We start from the raw sequence: 22,256 nt of genomic DNA on the forward strand, positions 1-22,256 counted from the left end.
ACAGAATGTTGAGAGGAAGCCTTAGCCTCTTCCTTGCTCAGACACTGGGTGATATAATACCAACAAAACAAAGTGAGTGATGGTGCCCAGAGCGCCTTAGACCAAAACTGCAGACCAAACAAAAAGATATAGCTTAATTTTCCTGACCATTCAAATATATTTATAGTAACTCTTCAACTATCACTGAAACGCACTCTTCCAAAAGGCATTTTAATTGCCTAAATACAGTTTCTGCCTATTCTTGCCCATGTTTTTAAACATTTTTCCGGCCTCACTACTTATTCCAAATCTTCTACTTGTCAGAGAAGGCATATTCCGTAACAATTTCCATCTGTCAAACGGTGGTGAGTTTTGCTGGCTTTTAAACAATTGCCATAGACCTATTTAGATAAACTGTTCGGAAGGACCTATCTCTGAAGCCTAACCACCTCCACTGACCATGTGTGCACTGAAAATGAACCCCTCAGCTTCTGAGTCAATACTCAAGGGGAACTTTCATTCGGAGACATTTTAAAGGAAGAAATATGCATACAATTCTAAGCCAGGAAGACTTTATATTTTGGTTTGTGATAGGGAAAATACATGCACAAATGAAGCCTGGGGAAGCCTAAATGCAAAATAAAATAATCGAGCAGAAGGATGGCGGGCTTCTCCGACACTCAATCATTTTCAGTCACACTATGTTGTCCAGTAACCTGCATTGATAATTCCTCATGAATAAAATGCCAGCATTATCATCTGCAGCTACATTGTTGACATGCTTTTGCTATTTCACTAAAAATACCATTAATTTTCTGGCTTCACAACAGCTGAGCTACTCTCCATTTGAATATACAAAAGAGTATTTTGTTTAAAGCAAATTAAAAGCGTTCCAGTAGATGACTTCCATTTTGCTAGCTATACTATTTTAGCATATACTGTTCTTCTTAATCCTCCCCACCTCAAAGTCATGCCTGTCATCTCCCCAGTCCAAAATACTTCTATTATTTAAATTTTGTTTTAAGTTGAGGAGGGGGAATCTGGAAACTATTTCTGTTGTAACATTCTTGGCCTGCAAGCCACCTGACTGGCATGGTAAAGAGTGTGGCTTTTTGAGGGTTACAAGACACGGTGACCTCCTTGATTCTCTCACCTCTGTGAGCCAAGGTACATAAGCAACAAAATTTTCCAGTTTGGTATCAGAAGGGTAAACTGCTAAACACACACACCGAATACACCTTCCATTTCCCATCTAGATACGTTCCGACATCCTCCACTTAAGTCAGAAAGAAAACCACTACTCCTGCCAAGCCCTCCTGGCATCTCACCACTTTATTTGTTCCCATTTGTATCTAATGCTTTTGTCAACAGTTCAACAAAAGTCAAAGCAAACAACCCACTGCAAACACTGGGGGTAACAGCAACAAGCATGAATCCTTCACAATTATCCAGCCCAGCTGCTCACAGCTCGTCTGGGCTGCTTTCATTAACAACAATGTCAACAAAAGACTGAAACCCACCCAATAACTAGATGGGTCAATACCGCCACTGTATACCCTCTGTAGGAGGAAACGCTGTTCTCCTTTGTTGCTTGGGCAAACATGTAGAATAATTCAGTCAGATGGACAAGTGCTTGTCTAATGATTTGTTATGTGAATTATTCAACGACTTTTCATGTAAACTACTAAACAGGGCTCTTCAAATATTTCTGCGGCACTTCCAGCTGTCCAACTGCAGAAGTGCACAAAAGGAACAAAGGCAGATGAAAAGAGAAATCATGACCTGAGTTAGTTCCCAGTGATAATCTGTAGTTTAAGAATCTCGAATCTTCATGACTAATCCTTTTAGGCCTAACCCTTGCCTGGCATTTTCACTAGTGTCCAATCTTTACTATGTGGACCAAATTGAGGGTGGGGTCGTGTAGAAAATCCTGACTTCGAAGCTCCACACTATCTTTACCTTGCTCAGCTTTAAAAGATACCCCCCCTCCCCACCTTCTTTTCACAAGCGCTTCCAATAGGTAGGATACGAATTTAGGATTTTTAATGGAGTATAAAAACACAGACATCCGTAAACAGACCACAAAACACAGTGTCAAAGAGATTACCTTTTATGTTTTATATATATATATATATGTGTATGTATATGTTATATTTTAGAATTCCCTGGATGAATTTTGATTAAAACTGTTGACATTTATTTAACAAAGAATTATTTTAAGATAAAACAGTTCTAAGTTCCCTTTCTTTCCTCTTAAGTGTATAGCTTATGAAATCATGTACAAACCAAGCAGCCTGGCGAGGAGAAGGGCCCCTGACTTGGGCCCTGGCCCTCAGTTGGCTGAGCCCCACCCTGTAAGACCAAGGGGGCATACCCACACACAGCCTTTGTCTGTGGCCTCTACACCATGAGCTGGGTACCCAGGACCCCGAAATTCCCTGCCCTAACACCCCAGGCCCACTTCCAGGGTTTACTCAGTCCTCTTCCTGAGGCCTCCCAGGGTTAGATCAAGCTGCTGGTTTGAGTGTGTCTAGATCTGGGCGCAGCTGTGGGGGTTCGACGAAGCTTTGAAGTAAGAACTAGGGTGTGTACAAGAAAATACATGAGGGCCCACATGGTTAAAGCAATGAACTCCAAAGTGCCTGAGAATTTTAAATTCCAACCTGGTCTTTCAGGTTATCATGAAGGTGTTTTTATTTATTGGATTTATAACTTTTAAATACTTCAGTATATGGTATGAGGGCCTCCATTTGGACTCTTTCACTGGCCCTGGGTAGGCCCAACAGGTAAGTATCAGGTACAGTTTTTGGTAGCCCAGTCTTGAAATGCTGAAGCCACTGCAATCACCAAATGTTTCCATGTAATGTTGTGTGTCTAAGAAAATAAGCAGCATTTTTTTCCCCTAAACATTTTCACTTTTATAGATCCACATATCTACAACACTAATTAAAGTGCTGATTTTATTTCTATTACTGCTTTTAAAACACAGTAAGAGTCGAAAAGTTAAAAATAAAATTCAAGAATTATGGCTATTTACCAGCCTAGTACATAGGAACATGATAGAGATTTTAAGAAACTGTTAAACACAGATGAAGGGGTGGGGTGCGATGGCTCACGCCTCCAACACTTTGGGAGGCTGAGGTGGGTGGATCACTTGAGGTCAGAAGTTCGAAACCAGCCTGGCCGACATGGTGAAACCACATCTTTACTAAAAAATACCAAAAAAAAAAATTATCCAGGTGTGTGGTGGCACGTGCCTATAATCCCAGTTACTTGGGAGGCTGAGGCAGGAGAATCGCTTGAACTCAGGCAGCGAGCCGAGATCATGCCACTGCACTCCAGCCACAGCTTAGGTGACAGAGGGAGACTCCATCTCAAAAAAAAAAAAAAAAAAAAAAAAACCACACAGATGAAGGAAGCAGCAGAGATTCATACTCATTCCACCTCATTCCCATTTCTCACTCTAGCCAGTTTACTCACTGCCACTTGTAATTGTGGAATTTCTACTTTTTACCACCAGTGTCCACAGATTTTTAGTTCTTGGCATAAAAAATTGTGCTTTCAAAAACCAAATAATAGTCCAAGACATAGAAACAAAATTTGAGAATTTTACTTCCTTCTAAAGGTCTCTAACAATCCGTGTTAACTGTTCTACTTCTGAAGCTGGCTTCAAGTAACAACTAGAAAGCTGGCAATTTTTAAAAATACTCTTGAAAGAAGAAAATATCATCAGAGCTAAATGGGAGCAGCAAAGGAACAAATAAATTTACTTATTTTTAAAACAGAGAAACCACCTGAAAAGCAAGTGAGGGTATTCAAATGCCAAAAAATCAGATGATAAATATTTTAGCTCTATAGTTCAATTGTTTTGCTGATTCCTCAAAACACTTTCTGAATTCGAGTAAAAGGCCCATATCCAGATTGGGAGTCGACAGAATGTTGCCACTGGCATTACTGTCAGCGTTTGCTAAAGGTTCATGTTTGCATGTATTTGCACATCAGCCCTGGCAGCTTCCTGGGAAGACTGCCTTCAGAGCTAGTCCTCCAATCATCATAAACTGGTTTTCTATGCACATTTTAAAGAATTCAGGACTCACCAGAAGCTCTGAGAAATGAAGAGGAACGATCCATTAATATATTTTATTCTACTCAGAAAGCAGCATATCGCAGTTCCATATTTTAATAGGAAAATGATCTGAAGGAAGGGATTGTATCTAATCTTTACTGTGCACCCCCAATGCAGTATAGGCCTGTTTGCCCTCCAGCTGCTGAATCAATACCTACTGATTTAAATATTTTATTTAGACTGCAAGTTCATCTATCAATACCAACAGGTTTCAAAGTCAGGAACCATTAAAATAATTTTTAGTCAGTTGTCTAACAAAAAAAAATCAGAAAAATCTCTCAGCTACATATAGAGGTATAGCTGTGCCTTTTTAATAATCAAAGGAAAACATATACAGAATTGACAAGGAGTTCTTCCCACCTAAATACCTTTCAGTACTAATGCAATCAAACAAATCAAATGGACTATTATGTAGCAGAAACTTTTGTTTTAATACATTTGTTATAAAGGAAATTTTCACCCTAATAATCAAATAGACTACATCCATCGTGAAACATTTCATATGTAATATTCTTCTTTCATTTCTCCCCAGGAAAGAGGGTTGACCCATAAGGAAGAATGGAGAGAGAGAAAAAAATGGAGGCACAAAGAGAAAAAAGGAAGAAAAGAGACAGGAATTGAAAATGACAAGGGTGAGCAAAACAGTTTACAAGTGAACATCTGGTATTGACAGGAGGAACTGAACATGGTCTGTACAGTCATGCTGAAGTCTAGAAGGAGGATGGCAATTTGAAAAAATGGAGGGAAGAAGTGGCAGCGGGAGGCAGGAGGAGGGAAAGAACATAAGAGGTCAGGGGTGGGGGAGTAACTAACTAACCAAAGTACTGTTCCTGGATGCTTACGTATTTACTCATTGTTTGCTCTATTCTCCCAAAGGCAAAAATGTCACCAGCTTAGTTTAAAATTTCCTTAAATAAGGTCAGACTAGGTTACTACCAGATTTTATCATCAAAACAGATCCCAGCCTACGCATCCAATTCAGGAGTCTCATTCAGAGCAGTGACAGTCCAATATGGTCTGGTTATAATCCCTGAGGCGGGGGCTGGGCCAAGGAGGTGGAATAACTCAGCTTTCAAGTCCTGATAACTGTGGTACAAACACAAGTGATTATTTCAATTTTCTCTGCAGATTATTTTTTCAGGGCAACCCAATAAACCCAATAATGCCCAGATTTACTAGAAAATTTTTTATTCATTTCCCCATGCACCAGAAAGTAAGCTAATAACATCCCGCCGAGAGTGCTGTCAGGCTAAATCCCTGCACTGCTGAATGCACTGCCGGGATAAATCTCCCTTCACTTTCCATTCCGCTATCCACTTTAGGGCAAGGCCCTGGGGACTGCTCCAGATTACCCCTCTGCACGCAGTGTCACAGGCACAAGCCCGAGTGGTCCAATCAGTGCCAAGAAAAGAACAAACTAAAAAAGATTAATTCACAGATGTTCATGCATTTCACATACACTGTGCCCCATGGCCCGTTGCTAGGGCAACAGGAGACCACCAGTGCGCGCTTTATTGGCTTTATGAAGTGCATCTCGGGGACTATAGTCCGAGAAACGCTGCATAATAATAGTGTGGCTTTTCTGAAGCCTTGTTTTGTGTTTATCCACATTTAACCCTCTGAGTATTATAAAGAGCACCCTTACACATAGCTTTCGAGTACTCCTCCCTCCTCCCCAAAATTGCCACAACTTTCTATCTAGAAACATTACATTGCATCTCTTAGGGGTCCATTTTGGGAAGACCCATGTGTATATTGCTCAACCAGTTCCGTGACAAAAAAAAAAAAAAAAATCTACAACCATTTAAAGATCACTACTATATTAGTGCAGCTAACCATATCAACCACCCAAACCCGAATACATACATGCCTTGTTTTCTATGAAACCAGGGGAACCTTGCTTTTGAGTATCAGGAGTCACTTTTAGCCAGAAGGAACATCAGAACCAGGAAGCCTCATCAGAGTCTGTCAGAGACGCAGCATCATCCAATAGAACTCTCTGCAGCAGTGGGAAGGTTCTGTATCTCTGCCATTTTGGCAGTTTCTACAGCCACGTGTGGCTACTAAGGACTCGGTATGTGGCTCATATAACTGGGAAAATGGATTTTAAAATTCTATTTCATTTTAACTTTAAATAGCTTCACGTGACTAGTGGCTACACCATATTGGACAGGGCAGCCTTAGAGGCTTACCAGACAACTATGTATGTCTTTAAAAGTTCCTAAAAAGCTGTCTCTTCAAGCTTTTAGTTTCTGCTTAATTCATAAAAATATAACTTCAAGTAAATGTACACAGAATGGTCTTCATGATTGCCGTTGCCACTAGCTGTGCGAATTCCAATCAGCCAGAGTCTTTGTGAAAAAGGCTGAGGGAACAAGGCTAACTTTCCCCTCCTTCTCCACCCCCACCCCCACCCCCACCCAGGTTGGGAGGTTAAAATCACAAATGTCACGACTCTCAGAGCAGTAGCACAGATCAAGTGTTAATCTAAAGGGAAGGGGTGGGTGAGGGGGAGAACACAAGCTTGTGGGGGCGAGGAAGGATCTGGAATGAAGAGGAGAAAAATAAAGCCAGTGAATAGATCAATAGAAGCAACAGCTTACATTCAGATTCACAGGAGAAAGAACACACGGAGACAATCATTTCCTGGGAAAAGCTCAAGCCTAATGAGAATTTACTCTGCTCCTTTATGCGACAACCAGCCCTTTTGTGGCACGGGCTTCCTGACTGACAGGAACCCGGGGCCCCTTAATAGGATTTCCATATTATTTCCAACACCTGCCCAGAAGTTATTTGTTTACATTGAAGGAGGCAAGATTCTCAAATCAGACATCTGCTTCTAGTTCAGGCATATCTTAGGAAACCATCTAGAAAGCAGCTTTGTTACCATGGTGACATTTTTATTTTCCTCCTTTAGTTGGCTCAAAACATTAGCATTTCCAATTTTATTTTGTTGTTCAAAAGGCCAAATGTCGCTCACGGAAACAGAAGTTTAAAAAAAGATAAGTGAATAGAATTCTCAAAATTCTCCAGAATAATTAAAATGACCATAAGGAGCAATAAATAACAAGGAGATCTTATTATATAAGTCTACTGGCTTCTCTCACTGGGTGGCATCACTAACTTATTTACCTCCCCTCCCCCAGCCCTCTTCTCTTCTCAAATTTGAAGTCAGCAACTTGAAAAATAGCAATTTAAAAAAGAAGATTCAAGAATCCTTCAGGATATGATACAATTAAATAATGAGTCCATTTCCATGAAAAAGAATTCCTCATGCTCACCCTTATCACCGTATCTTAGAAAGTTCACTTAAAACAAGAATACTTCAAACATTTTAACTTCCACCTCACTGCCTGCATTTCTGTAAAAGGGGAGGGAAAGTGTAAGCTTTTCATGAACATTTAGTGGTTGCAGAGGCGATGGAATATTAAACAGTATGAGGGAAGAAAGGTGGACTGCACGTGAGCGGATTACATGTATGTGTGTGTTGTTCTCCAGTTTCTAGTGAAGGAAAACTAGACGCAAAACTGAACCCAGGGGTTGGGAGGAGGAGGGTACTTAACCACCAATTGCAACCATCACAAATGAGCGGGAATTTCTTAAGTTACAATATTAGTACTCTCAGCTTAAAATGTTTTTAAAGCAGTAAAATTTATTACATACAAAAATAATTGGATTGGTTCTAAATAATGAATAATCTGATAAAGCAATGTGACTCATTTTATTCAACATTTAGATTCAAAGAAAAATAACTAAGTATTCAACACTAACATTTCAAGTTTTGATTTGCCAAGTCTAAGCAGCATTACTGAGTTTTGAAATAACTGTATTATCTTCATTTAACAGCCACCTTATTTAAAAGCATCAAAAACTCTTTCAGAAAGTACTACTCAGCCCCTCAGCAAACTTCCTTTCTATTACTCTTTCATGAAGCCTGAATTCTCTTCAACCCTTTCACAAGGCAGTTGCCATGGTAGTAATCAGATATGACTCTCTAAGTCCAAAATTACAGCCCTTATTAAAGTGGTGGGTCCCACGTGTAGAAAGTCTTTTAACCCAGAAGATAGCTGAGCTACTTCAAATCACCACAGAACAAAATACGTAAGTCGGACAGACGAAAGTGTTGCAGAAATAATTCAAGAAAGAAGAACAAGAGTATTAAACTACCCCATGAGTGATTTTATAATTTTTCCAGAGTGGGGTTAGTGTTACTGTAAGAATACAAAAAAAGATGGTGAACGATTCTTTGGAATAATTCCATTGGAAGAATTATCTACATTTTGAGAAACAAATGTTAAAGTGTCAACTATTAACACTTAAATCCTAGGCCCCTCTAAATTTTTAAAAATGTTAACTATAAACGTTATAATATGTTTGCAAGAGATGAAATGCATCCTAATTGAGAAAATTAGAAATTAACTAAACATCAGTATGAAAATATCTGTCTAATAACTAAAAGGGTTGGTTTATGGAGGGAAAGGATTAAACCATTTTGCCAAATCAGCTGGAGAAAGCCAACCTGCCAACCAGCCCGCCCCTGTTAATTAATATTTGTTCTGCTTCAGCAATCGGCGGAGGAGGGTGCTGCAAAACAAGCGTGTCTCCCAGAGTCACATCATTAATCCATTTATGCTCACCACCTGAGGACCAGCTATGCCCTAAAGATACTTATTCATCTGTTTGACAAACAAACAATTACCACACATTTTTCTAGAATTAGGACACCTGTTACATTTCACACAGTTTACATGCCTAGAGGCAGGTATCAATTAATACTGAACAAATTACTGCATCATAGATTCATAGAACACAACTCCTTAATTGTTCCTTGATAACTGTAAATAGTAAAATACATGGTAGAAATAAATACCTAAAAGTATTGTAAACAAATAATTAAAAAGCAATAGCAATGCTAAAACACTTAATTTCAAATTACCATCTTATTTTGGGAAATTGAAAGAATAATAACATTAAATGCTTGAAAGGCATACTTTATCACCCTACCACCCAACCCCTCAAATGATTTCCTCACTTCTAACCACTATGTTTACTTGGCTAATGGTATGGCCAACTTTATTGCTGAAACGTAACCTATGGTATAAGATTTTTATTCCAAAATCTGTTTCTAGGACAGGACTAAATAACACATAAGAAAATAGCTACATTCCAAATACTTGGAAGAATGCCTTGAGTTACAGCCTTGAGATCCATGGAGGTTAAGTGACTTGTCCATTGATACTCAGCTTACCTAGTGGTTAGAGAGGATTGTTGCAGAACCTGGCATAGCCTTCCTACAGAATGGCTCATATTCTAAATGTTTCAGTGTGCTTCCTTGTGGTGTCAAGAATACTTCATGGTGAATTACACCAGGAAAAGCCTTTTCCTTATGATGGGAGAATGGGACAGGAGAATGAAATCTAGGTTTGTCTGTATACATTGGTGATGAATAATGAAATGGATTTTACCAATAATCAAGAGAGTAAGACATCTAGAAATGTACGCTGACCATAAAAAGGTAGAATTCTATTTCTATCCTTTAACCGTGAAACACAGGCTATGATGTATTTGAAATACAAATCCACTGTCCAAATAAGTATTGCTCAAGGTAGGCTTTTTAAAACATATTTTAAAATATGATTTTAAAAATATATTAAGTACTTCTATTTCCTTATTAGGTGGTATCCCTGATTCCCCATGCCCTAACTAAGTAAAGTTCTCTTCCCCTAAATTTTTAGCTTCTTGAGGGGAAGAGTCTTAATCTGCTTTGTGGAAATGTGTAAGAGGACAAATCGAAGATTAGTTTGAGAAGGAAATTATGAGTTAGGGAGTGGCAAAAAACAAAAATTTTTTTAATAAGAAAGATTTAAAGAGACCTAACAGAGATCACAACAAAATAAAATGAATCCTATTCGAATCTCATTTCAAGTAAACCAATTATTTGAAATAATCAAAGAAGTTTGATTATAAGCTGGGTATTAGAAGATACCAAAGAATTATTTTACTAAGTGATTAAAGGCATTATGGTTATCTAAAAACAAGAGCCCACTATTTAGATAATGTGTTCATTTTGCATACTAAAGTATACAGGAGCAAAATGAGCATACAAATACTTCAGCAAAGAAAAAGTATAGATAGAAATATGGCTACATATTGATAGCTCTTGTACCTAGTTGCTGGGTGTATGAGGGGTTCTTTGTACTTTGTAGTATGTTTCAGATTTTTAATAACTTAGAATGAAACTGGGTTACCCAAAGAGCTTTCCTTTGAGGGTGGCACTGGCTATGTGACCTTTGACAGGTCTTCACACTTCTAAACCTTTCCTCATGTATGAAATAAGGGTAAGCATAACACCTACCTTCACTGGCAAAATCTAACCTATGAGCTATACATGCACTGGGGGCTGCTCAGAGGAGATCAGTAGGACTCAGTGGACACTGTGGACCCACCTTATTTTTCCCTAGGTTACAGTGGATATGCTGAAGTGTTACAGCCCTTAATTAGACAACTTCTCTTCTCAGATTGCTGATTACTGAGGGGAAAATAGAAGATACCAAAAGTCCATGACTGTTTTGTTTGCTTAAACACTCTTTAGTGTTTTGTGGATTTCATTGATTTCCCCCTTTTTAATCTAGCTTTCTATTATTTTATGCCTTTGCCTTTTTACAATATGTACTTCTAAAGTCTCGAGTAATACAAATTTATCCCACCAAGTTATCTCCCAAACGGTAACACTCCTACTTAAAGGGGTGTATGAAGTAATCATTCTGTTAATTCAGGCTAAAAACCCACATTCACCGGTAACACCCAATTAATGAGGCAAAAGTGCTTTCTTGGCCTGAATCATGCCCTTCCATTTGAACATAAAAACCTTATTCTAATTTTCCGCTGATAAACCCTTATTGTCAACAGAACAAATGGGGGATAGAAAAAAGCAACGTATGATGTTTTAGTCATCTATGCCCCAAAATATAGATGCGGCAGAATAAAAAGGCATTGCCTTAAACACAAATAATGAATGAATCATTATAAAAACCTTTAAATAAAATCAAGGAATTTGCACAGGAAAAAAGCAGTGTATATACCCAGAGAAAAGCATTTAGCTAAAAAATAATTATATGTAAATTAAAAAAATAAAGTGCACCATCCATACTCATTATGCCAACAAAAATTACAAAAACTATAAAGTTCCATATTGGCGGATTGTGTGGAAGCATATTCAAACACTGCATTTGGCATTTTAAATTAGTACAGAGTTTTAGGAGATCAATTTGGCACTGCAAAAGTCACTAAAAATGATCATACTCTTTGATGATGCATCCAGCACTCTGGGCTTGAAGACATTCCAGTGAAATAACAAAAATAAAAACAACACCACTCAGAGGGAAAAAATGTTTGTACTGGGTAAGCACAGGCACAGAGGAGAAAAAGTACTTCTGCTATATTTTACAGATAAAAAAGGCAAATCCTTCATAGATGTGACTTGAGAAGGTTATTGCACTCAGGATAAAACACAGGAGAACCAGGCAGATACATAAAAAGGACTTAGAAAGTAATAAAGAATGCACAATAATAGCAACTTGGTTGAGGCCACGGAGCTAATCAGCATTTGGTGATAGTGAATTTTGCTACTTGTATTTAAGCTGGTCTTGATTTTGGTGCCTATTTTTTGCTACCTGATATTGGAATTATGTACACATTTGGGACAGAGTGGGAAATAAGACAATTTCTGAACCTCAGATTCTTACCAAGTTTTAGGCAATTTTGGCCTTCACAGCTCTGAATCATTACCCTCATTTCAGTTACTCAGAAAAGAACTGGAGAGTGCTATGAAGAGCCTAATGACTCAGGGCAGCTGACTCCTCTTAATGAACTGGAACCTCCAACAAGTGGGAAGCTCCTGGCAGCACGCAGGAATGTCCCCTCTGACACCATTTTAGAGCCCATCACTTTTACCCCTCAGCCCTCAATGAGAGGGGGTGGGCAATGGAAGATTCCATCACCTCAGAAAACATTTCCTTAGTGTCACTTATGCCTTTTCTAGGGATGAGAGAAATGGTTCTCGATACTACATAAGATGGTGAGAACACTCCCCCTTAGCCTACACTGGATTCCTTTTGGAGAGATAAATTTGGGCTTTCTGCTCTACCATTAAGGGTGAGAGTGGATCACAGTCTATGTTTCTTGTCATTTTCAGGCCTCAAATGTGGGACTTACTGTTGGGCACATGGAGTCACCGGACAGCCAAGTGACAAGCAAGGAAGGCTGCAGGTGCCACAGCTCCTGACTTCAACAGCCCTACAACACACACTGGTCTAGTTTCTCATCATCAAGGAAATTGATTCTTGGGCTCCTATAGTGCTTTCTCCTTTAGATCCATATTTACATTCTCCACCTTTGTTGAAAAACTTCAGATACAGGTCTGCAAATAACAGGCTTAGGAATGAACTTGGCTACAGGAGCTATAGAAAAAGAGATCAATAAAGCCAACAGTGTGCGATTTGGTGGCCACAGAACTTCCCAGAAGAGAAAGACAAAGGAAAAAAAAGGTCCAACATGTTAACAAGTGAATTTCTTTCATTTTACTTGGCATCTAAAGGTAAAGTACCTTAATTACTTAAATCTTTACAGTAAGTTTAAATTTATAGTTTATAAGCTATTCTGAAATCTGCCCTGTTTAACAATCTGTAACATCAAGAAAACATTTTAAAGTGTCTCTCACAATTAAACCCATCTACAACCTTGTATAAATCAAAATTTTGCTACCATATCAAAATGTTCCACTGGGGCTGTATATGATTGCCCACATCCTCATTACATGCAACACTAATTACTACCAGCAGATTCAGAATTTTCTGCACATTAGAGGCTTTTAGAGGAGCTATAAAAAATTTCAGGCACCATTAATTTAAATTTGTATTGAAATTTCCTTTTGACAGATGGCCAAAAATTACTTATTATTTAGAGTACCAGAGCTGCCTGTTTGCACATTAGAAGAGGAAAGGGAAAAATTAAAAGCAAGAAGGAAATTTATGTCACGTTCATTACCTGTTAAATGTTAAGAAGCATTATCTTGCATAAATAAATTATTTCATACAAGCTCGACTCCAGCTGCAGGCAACTGGCACGCTCTGGCTGATAAAAACCATCTAGAGTCACACAGCAGACAATCATAAAAAGCCCCTCTTAACCAGGAACCACTTATGGGAGGACGATCGATGGAACAAGCAACTAAAACTGCTTCTCTGAGCATCACAGAACACATTCAGAAAAACAAGCAAACTATCTCACCTTGTAGAACTACAAGACAGCCCCAGACCTGACATAATACAACTTCAAATTTGAGAATGATACCCAACCAAAACATCTATTTATAGATGCCATCCCATAATAAATCAAGGCAAAAATCATCAGCCTTTCTTGTTCTTCCCTGGCTTCTAGCTATACAGATACTCATTTCCAGGCTCACCCTGAATGATTATAGATGATTTCAAACACACCCTTACTCTTGCATGAGGGAGTAAGAAAATGTAATTGACACAAAAGTGTACACCGAAGTATAAATATTTTCACAGTCTTCTGTGAGTAGAGGCTTTTGTTTAGTTCACTGGACTGCCTAAAGGTATATATTTATAATAAGAAGGCAGGGAATGTTTATATTATGACCTCAGAATAACTAGACAGGCTTTCAAAGGCTGGTATCAGTTAATCCTAGTCACTGCATTTACTTACTACTTCCTAAGTACACATGTGTGAAAAACACTTAATATACTTCGATTAAGAATGCTTTTTTAATCTACCGATACACATGATACAACAAAATACACAACTGCAAATGCATAATTAAATAATTCAATGTGTTCAGTTCTAATTGTAAATGTTGACATTTACATGGGAGTGCCGATGCCCTTTCAAATTACAAAGATTCTTGAAGGGTAAAACAGGCTCAAGTTTTATTTTCCATTACTTAAGGGCTCTGAAAAAAAAATTCCTTTTAATTGTAAAATGACAAGGAGTAAAAAGGCATTCTAAGTGCTAGCACAGTGGTTTTGGGAGAAAATTTTAGTATTCATATACATAGCTCCATTAAAAACTGCAAGATATAGCTACCTATACTCCAAAACATTCAACTGTTGTAAAACATAAAGAAATAGACAGCATTTGTACTTCGGCCAATGGTTGAGAACTGTCCTTTCCTTCTAACCAATAAGTAACACAATGGCATGTGTAATACAATTATGCATAATACAGTGGTGTATGTATGTATGTATTTATTTATTTTTGAGACGGAGTCTCACTCTGTTGCCAGGGTGGAGTGCAGTGGCATGATCTTGGCTCACTGCAACCTCTCCCTCCCAGATTCAAGTGATTCTCCTGCCTCAGACTCCAAATAGCTGGGACTACAGGTGCAAGCCACTATGCCCAGCTAATTTTTGTATTTTTAATAGAGACGGGGTTTCACCATGTTGGCCAGGATGGTCTCGATCTCTTGACCTCACGATCCGCCCGCCTCAGCCTCCCAATATGCTGGGATTACAGGCATGAGCCACCGCACCCGGCCTACAATGGTGTATTTATATTGTGTCTGGTTCATAAGTGATCACATCAATTTTCATGCTTTACTCATTTCCTGCCATGGCAGTCTATTTTTCTTGTTTGCTTACTAAATAAATTCAGGTATCCTTAGCACATCCCATTCTGGAGGTATAGAAGCATATCCAAATCATTACACCCTAAATACTTTTCCTCTTTCCCTACAACTTGTCTATAAAGAGATACAAAAGGCAGATAAGACAGATGCAAAACCTAAAGAGAATTAACTTGTTACACCAGATACCAAAATGTTAATTTAAAAGAAAAGTCGGTGAAAAAAATTCACTTAAAAGAGAAAATCATTTCTAGTGGTAAAAAAAAAAAAAAAAATGCACCATTCACTTAAACAAATATTTTGATAAAGAGTTTTGTAGGTTGGAGCTGTTTCCTCAAACATGAAACTAATATGTATTTCTTTACAAACCAATTTATTTAATTCATTTCATTGTTATCTTACAGCCAAAGCCTAAGTGAAGAAAAGCAGTTATTTTTCTTTCACATGGCAAATAATAAAATGAGCAACGCAAGCCAGATCTTGCAATTCAACCTGGGTCAACAAATCTGATTCTGACAGAGAAATGGGACCTTTAAAAAACAAAAAAAAAATCAACCACACACCGAAAGTAATTTAAAAAATGCAGTTAAACACTACTAACCAATGAAATCATTCTCTAAATCTCAAAGAATTCTTTACTAGATTCATTCAAATCATTTACAGCCCTTTTAAGCCATTCCTTAGTCTGTAAATTTTGAGTCCTACCTTGATGGAGTCTCTGTCTATATGCAAAACAGCAGCAACACAAGCAGATAAAGTGGTGGGAAGAAGAAAAGAAAAGTACTAGTTAGTTTACATAAAATCATACTGATTTATCAGACTTGATCTATGCTAAATAATAAATTATACAAATGTCAACTGTGCTGTAAAAAGTTAATTATTAATACTGCACAACCAAATTCATAAAGTACCAATCTACCTTTGACACAATTTCAGAAGAACCAAAGCTGGACATTCTTATTATCAGTGCTCCTTATAGACTTTTTCAAAGTATTTACAATCATGCATCAACTCCGTACCATAGCATTAAGATAACTGGAAGACAAATTATAGTGTTTCTAATATCAGAGATGGACATTTATGCATATGTGATAAAAATCACTGACCTAATATTATAATTCATAGTAAGGATGCTGAAACCGGGATATGAGCTTTTAATTATGAACCACACCCTTCAAGCCAATGAACCATCCTTGTGCTAAGTAAATTCTCAGAAAGGAATGCTAGGAGACACTTTTTCATTTGCATTTCTGTCATTAACTAATAAAAATTATCAGTAAGCACCACAGAAAAACAACAGTCACATCAAAATGTTTCTGCACCATCATCTACCTTAGTGGAGGAAGGAAATCAACCTAGAAGGAGCACAACTGGCCTTTAAATCAATTAATTGCATAAACAATTATGTTGGTCTTATAGGAAGAAATTAGTTAATTTCATGCTTCTAAACAGACTGGGTGAGAGAGATAGTTAAACTAACAGATTTCATTAATTTGGTCTGTACCTTCTTAATTACTAAGACTACTGAAATTGTTTTCTTACCTGTGAGATTTTTACTGCTCTATATAGGCTCATTTGTTTATAAATAATAACTGATTTGGTCAAATATCAAGTGAGCATTTATCAGCAAGACATTCCCCAAAATAAATTCAGTCAAAATTAACTATTAACGCAACATGCTACTTCAAACAGAGCATCATGGGATTTCATTACTGATTTAGACCTGGGGAACATAGAAGGTAGCAAGAAATCAAAGGCAATAATCAGAAACAGGCCCCTCTGCCTCTAGGGAGTACGTTAGCTCTTGCCAACCACTAGAATATCATTTGGCAACTGACTACTTGCAGTAATTAATTTACCTTCCAGTGGAAATCCTTTGTTTAGTAACTGGTAAAACTAAATTCAGAGAGAATAAACAACAGCATCCAGAACCTACCCTCAGCAGCAGGTAGGTCATCTCAGATTGGCATCCCAAGAGAGTTACTCACCTCTTTGGTGATCATTGTCATGGTGCTTCTTCTCATCTTTAATTGGAAGATGGGACTGACCTCCTAGAGCACTGGAGAGGGCCAGAAGCCCGGCACTGCTACCAATGGGTGGAATGGCAGGGGGCTGGAGCCCTGAAGGGTGTGGAGTCAGAGGTACGGGGAGACCATGTCCATGTGATAAATGCTGGGCCTGGAGTTGTTGCTGCTGTGAAAAATTAAACACAGATATTGAATTTGCCCCCTATATCCAACCCCTGCCCCAACAGAAACAGAAAGGAGGCACAAACAGGCAGTAAAAAAGCCAACACCAGCCGGGTGCGGTGGCTCACTCCTGTAATCCCAGCACTTTGGGAGGCTGAGGCAGGCGGATCACGAGGTCAGGAGATCGAGACCATCCTGGCTAATGTGGTGAAATCCCATCTCTACTAAAAATAGAAAAAAATTAGCAGGGCGTGGTGGCGGGCGCCTGTAGTCCCAGCTACTCGGGAGGCTGAGGTAGGAGAATGGCGTCAACCCGGAAGTTGCAGCTTGCAGTGAGCCAAGATCGTGCCACTGCACTTCAACCTGGGCAACAGAGCAAGACTCCATCTCAAAAAAAAAAAAAAAAAAATGCCAACACCTACTCAAGATTTATCATTAATATATATATATTTTTGAAAGGGGGAAGGAGCAAAGGAGCTATATAGTCAATAAATGCTACCTTTCTTATACTTGGAGGTTTTGCACATGCAATATAAATAATTTAAGTGGTGAAATTATATAAATAATTTTCAATAGCTGATATTCAAACATATTTCTTTAACAAACCTCATAAAAGGCTTTTTTTAATGTCAAAAAATTAAGGCCTCACTATCATACATTTCTAATCAAAACATATACGTGAGTAACTGCTAAAGCAGTTATGTTGAACAAAAAAAGCTGAAAATTGAGAAAATTAGTGTTAAACAGTTCTCCCAGAACCACTGCACAGCATGCAGGGAGAGTTAATTTGAAAGAGAAAACCTGAATTAACAACCCAGAAAAGGAAACTGGTTGCAGCCACCGTTTTAAGCCCTTTAAGTGTCCTCAGCGGTACTTGAGCAAATTACTAAAGAAAATCTAATGTAGCAAGGCTTGGGTCCTCCTGTAGGCTTGCTCAATAATGCTGAAATAATTGGGCACTCTGTGCACGTTTAGTGATGCTCGAATGAAAAGCTAGAGGCCTGCCCTTGTACTCTTCTCTAGCGGCCGACTCTGTGTTGTGACAGGTTTATTTGAGTGGGACTGTGATGCATGCACCAGTAACTGCGCTGACAAGAGTTTAAAGTCATTTTTACCAGCACACTGGCAACACACAGAGAAAGCCCTCAAGAGGCTGGAATGGGTGTACTTGACCTCAGCCGAGGCTGCATCAAACTGCTACAGGAACCGTGGTGGGCAAGCCTTGTTGCCTCTTCTGAGTGGGAAGTAGGGTAGAGGAGGAGTTGGTGGTGAAGGAAGGACATTAAATGTATTCCTCAATAGGAATCCCTTCAACTCAAATCCTGCTTAACAATATTGTATGACAACAAGTAATTCTGAGTAATTCGCAGGTTAAATTTTGTAGTGACTGAATTTTAGTTTTTGCCTTTAAAGAAATCACATTCCGGGCCTAACCTATGATAGCCAAATAGTCCCTTCTATAATTTTCTTTCCAAGCAAAATTTCACAAAATATCTAGAGGCAGGGACAGAGAAAGAGAGAGAGAGAGAGAGAGAGAGAGAGAGAGATCATTCCACCAAGAAAAATCTTGAAATGCTTTTATTAATACCTCAGAGAAAAAAAGTGGACCTTTTTTTCTCCTCTCCAAATTAGGTTTATTTTCTTCCACTCCTACATGTCTTCCTATGTTTGACTACAAAAGTCCAAGTACAGTATTAATTCGCTCTTTTCTCTTACTGACTTGCACCTATGTTCTGGCTACATGCACTTAAAATATAGTCAATAGAATAAAGTATGAACACTTTGAAAAGCAAGTTTACAAGCAGAAAATGGAAAATAGGAGCCACATCCAGATACTCCACCAACCAAGCCCCACCCACGCTCCAAGTCCTGCTGAAGCTTTTCTTAACTGGGTAGTTTTGAGACAAGGTGATTCTCTTCATTTAAGTGGCCAAAATCATGTTCATAATTCTTTACATACTGTTATTCAGTGGGGATCAAAAAGTATGCGCACACAATTATATTTCTTAACAGTGCAGAAAATAATGTCTATGAAGAAAATAAAATAGGGACTTGAAGTAAATACATGACAAATATTTCAAAAACAGAAATAGCTCCAATTCTTTCTCCTCTGAATTCCCCTAATACTCCATGTGTATGGTTTGGACACACAGCCACTTTCTACCTCAGATCAGAGGTCAATGAGCAGGCATTTATTAAGATCCTGCATGCTCGTGTTTCTTACCTCCGTTCTTAGACTCTAAGCTCTATGAGTCTACATCTCACAAATCCTAGCTAATTGCAGACCCTGAAATATTCACACATTATCTTGATAGTTTTAAAAATGTATCTATTACATTAGACACACACACACACACACACACACACACAGCCTGGCGCAGTGGCCCACGCCTGTAATCCCAACACTTTGCGAAGCTGAGGCAGTCAGATCACTTGAGCCCAGGAGTTTGAGACCAGCCTGGTCAACAGGGCGAAGTCCTGTGTCTACTAAAAATACAAAAATTAGCTGGGCATGGTGGCACACACCTGTAGTCCCAGCTACTCAGGAGGCTGAGGTGGGAGGATCACCTGAGCCAGGGAGGTCATGGCTGCAGTGAGCCATGATTGTGCTACTGCATCCCAGCCTGTGTGACAGAGTGAAACCCTGTCTCAAAAGGAAAAAAAAAAAAAGCCCTCAGCCAAAACCCAATACCTTTAATGATCCAGGTGTGTCACTTTTATTCTTGTTCTCCTACAGGATAAAAAATAAGCACCAACTCATCGTTCCATTGGACCAGAACTTTTCAAAGGCAGAAATCATAGTTATACATGACATTCACAGTAAGGCTTCCTGAGGTCCTTGTTTGGTTCTATTCTATCTCAGAGCAGTTCTAAAACAACATTTGTCTCTTCCTCCTTTATGCTCATCTTAGAGAAGGGTCCTTTTCCTTTCAAAGGCCAGCCTCTCCACCTGCACATCATGTTTTCTTCCATTCTTTTTCACTGATCCTTCAACTCTCCAACTCTCCCTCATCTTCAGTTGTTTCGTCACTGATTTTGTCATTCCATGCTTAATACCAACATTTTGTTTAAGATGAACTGCCCATCTAAAGTCACAAGAACTTGAGGCAGTACTTTTTCAGGGGAACAGAAATCCCACCATATTTTAATCACTTTTTGTGTCCTCCACTGCCCCCTACACAGTGTCTTGCACAAAACTGGCACTTGATGTTTGTTAAATTTAACTACAATACCCTTCTTTTGCCCTTTTCAGCTACTGCCTTGTTGTGTGTGTGTGTATGTATGTATGCCGTCCCTGTCTTCGCACATCCAAACTTCTTCAAACACTGAAGTAAATCTGCTGCCTCCACTTCAACAAGCCCCTCCTCTATACACACACACTTATTCCTTAGTCCTGATCATCTGGACTGCAGGCCCACCATTCTCATAAAACTGAGGACCACTCACACGTGACTGAGCATTTCTCAGTTTTCTTTTTCTGACGTATCTGCAGTCATAGACAGCATATCCTCCACCTGCTTCAAGAACACTGAAATCATCACGATGGCCAGCCTTTCTTTGGCTCTCTGAATGCAGCAGTTGTATGTCCTTCTTGGCTTTTTCTCCTTTTGCTCCTTTGCTCCTCTCTGGCCTAACCCATCTTTATCCACCTTTGACCCACAACTGTCTTCCAAACTATGACACCCCCATTCTAACATTTTGTCAGACAATTGTACTTGGCAGTCCAGCATTACCTGGAAATGAAAATGTGTGACACAAAACCCAACCTCTACTGGCTCAAGTTGCTGGTCATCAACAATTTGTTTTCCTTCTGTGCTATCCTATATTGATAATAGCCAAGTCCTGAAGATTCTCAAACAATCCCTTGTTTCTACTTGTCATGATACTCACCAGACTCATCACCTCACATGCTGATTATTTTAAGTCTCCATCAGCTCATTTTAGTTACAATGAACCCATACTGCTTTCTCCACCTGTGGTTTTTTTCCCCTAAATTCGTATCCTTCTGCACCTTTTAGAACAACCTCCACATTACTTATCTAAGTTGTACTCACCTATCTCAGCTCAGCTTATGTTTCACCTGTTCCCTACAGCCTTCTCCAAGTAATCTAAGTGTCCAGCATCTTATAGGGCTCCCTGTATTATTCACTGGCATATATTGCCTCATAAAGGCATTGTTATTCATCTTTTTATAGATAAGAAGATCCTGACTTGCCAGAGACTGTGAGGCTTTGGAGAGAAGAGACCAGTCTTAGGCCTCTTAGTACCCCTGGCACCTAGCTCAGTTCCCTAAACGTAGCGAGAACTCAATACAAAACTGATACTACTGAAAATAAAATACTCCTTTGATAGTTACTCTCTGGTTCCAAAAGCAACAGATCCCTTTTATCTAAAAACAAAAGTTCCAGTTTCTTAGCATTCAAGACCTTCCATAAACTAGCATTAGCCTAACTCCACCCTACTGTGCAACACCATCCAGGGAACTCTCTGCCCGTAACACTAGTCTATTTAGTGAGACATGTAAACTCCTAGGGCTCAGCTTTACTACTAATCAACACACACCCACAGAGTACTCTCTCATCTGTCTCTATATGTATAAATTCTACCCATCCTTCTAAGCTAAACTCCTGCCTACTTTCTCGGTGAAGACATCCCTCATCACCCTGGCTCAAGGTAATCTCCACCACTGCCTCTCAATTCTGACACCACTTAAGCTCAATACCATTATGACACTTAACAATCCAAGACAAAAAAAGACTTTTTAAATACATATATATGCTACATGTGTGTGTGCACAAGTTTCTGTATGCCATACCTTTTAATTAGAGCTATTTAAAAAATATTTCCCACAGTGCCTAGATATTTCTCACACTTAGTAGGTATGCAAACAGATTACCAACTAATATCAGCACTGATTTTATACACTGATGAATTTTGACTCTATTTTCTTCCAGATGTTTCAATCTTTTGAATTTAAAATCAAACTAGAAGAAATAAAAAAGCTGCTTGTACTATAAGCCTATTCTGGACACCTTAAGCAGCAATAATCTAAAATGAGTAAAACTGCTATTTTTAGTGATCGAACATACAGAACTTGGTGTCCTCATATGAAAAGTGCATTTATTTTTATTGTTGGTCTTTTAATTTTTAAATTCCTAATTATGAATTATAAATAGGCTTAAATACAACTACCACTAAACTTTCCCTGAACTAATTAATGAACTCAAACTATGGTCATATATCTCTATATATTCAAAGCTTTTAATGAGTTAAGCTTCTACTACATATAGAGTTCTCATATATTCTTTACCTACCT

General features: G+C 38.6%; 1 protein-coding gene across 5 annotated transcripts in view; it reads right to left on the bottom strand.

The window, feature by feature from the left end:
• The window catches only part of LOC100587624 (TLE family member 4, transcriptional corepressor), a 151,698-nt gene that overhangs the window by 53,766 nt on the left and 75,676 nt on the right, over positions 1 to 22,256 (bottom strand). For 3 of the 5 annotated variants that reach the window (XM_030809592.1, XM_030809583.1, XM_030809598.1), the window contains 2 exons: positions 16,739 to 16,943; positions 15,456 to 15,472 (listed from right to left, as the gene is read on the bottom strand). In XM_030809592.1, the coding sequence (XP_030665452.1) occupies positions 15,456 to 15,472; positions 16,739 to 16,943 (222 nt within the window). The remainder of the gene's footprint in view (positions 1 to 15,455; positions 15,473 to 16,738; positions 16,944 to 22,256) is intronic. The other 2 variants (XM_030809596.1, XM_030809590.1) reach the window with 1 other exon arrangement.

The sequence above is a fragment of the Nomascus leucogenys genome, chromosome 1a, assembly GCF_006542625.1.
Source record: "Nomascus leucogenys isolate Asia chromosome 1a, Asia_NLE_v1, whole genome shotgun sequence".
Taxonomy (NCBI): Eukaryota; Metazoa; Chordata; class Mammalia; order Primates; family Hylobatidae; genus Nomascus; species Nomascus leucogenys.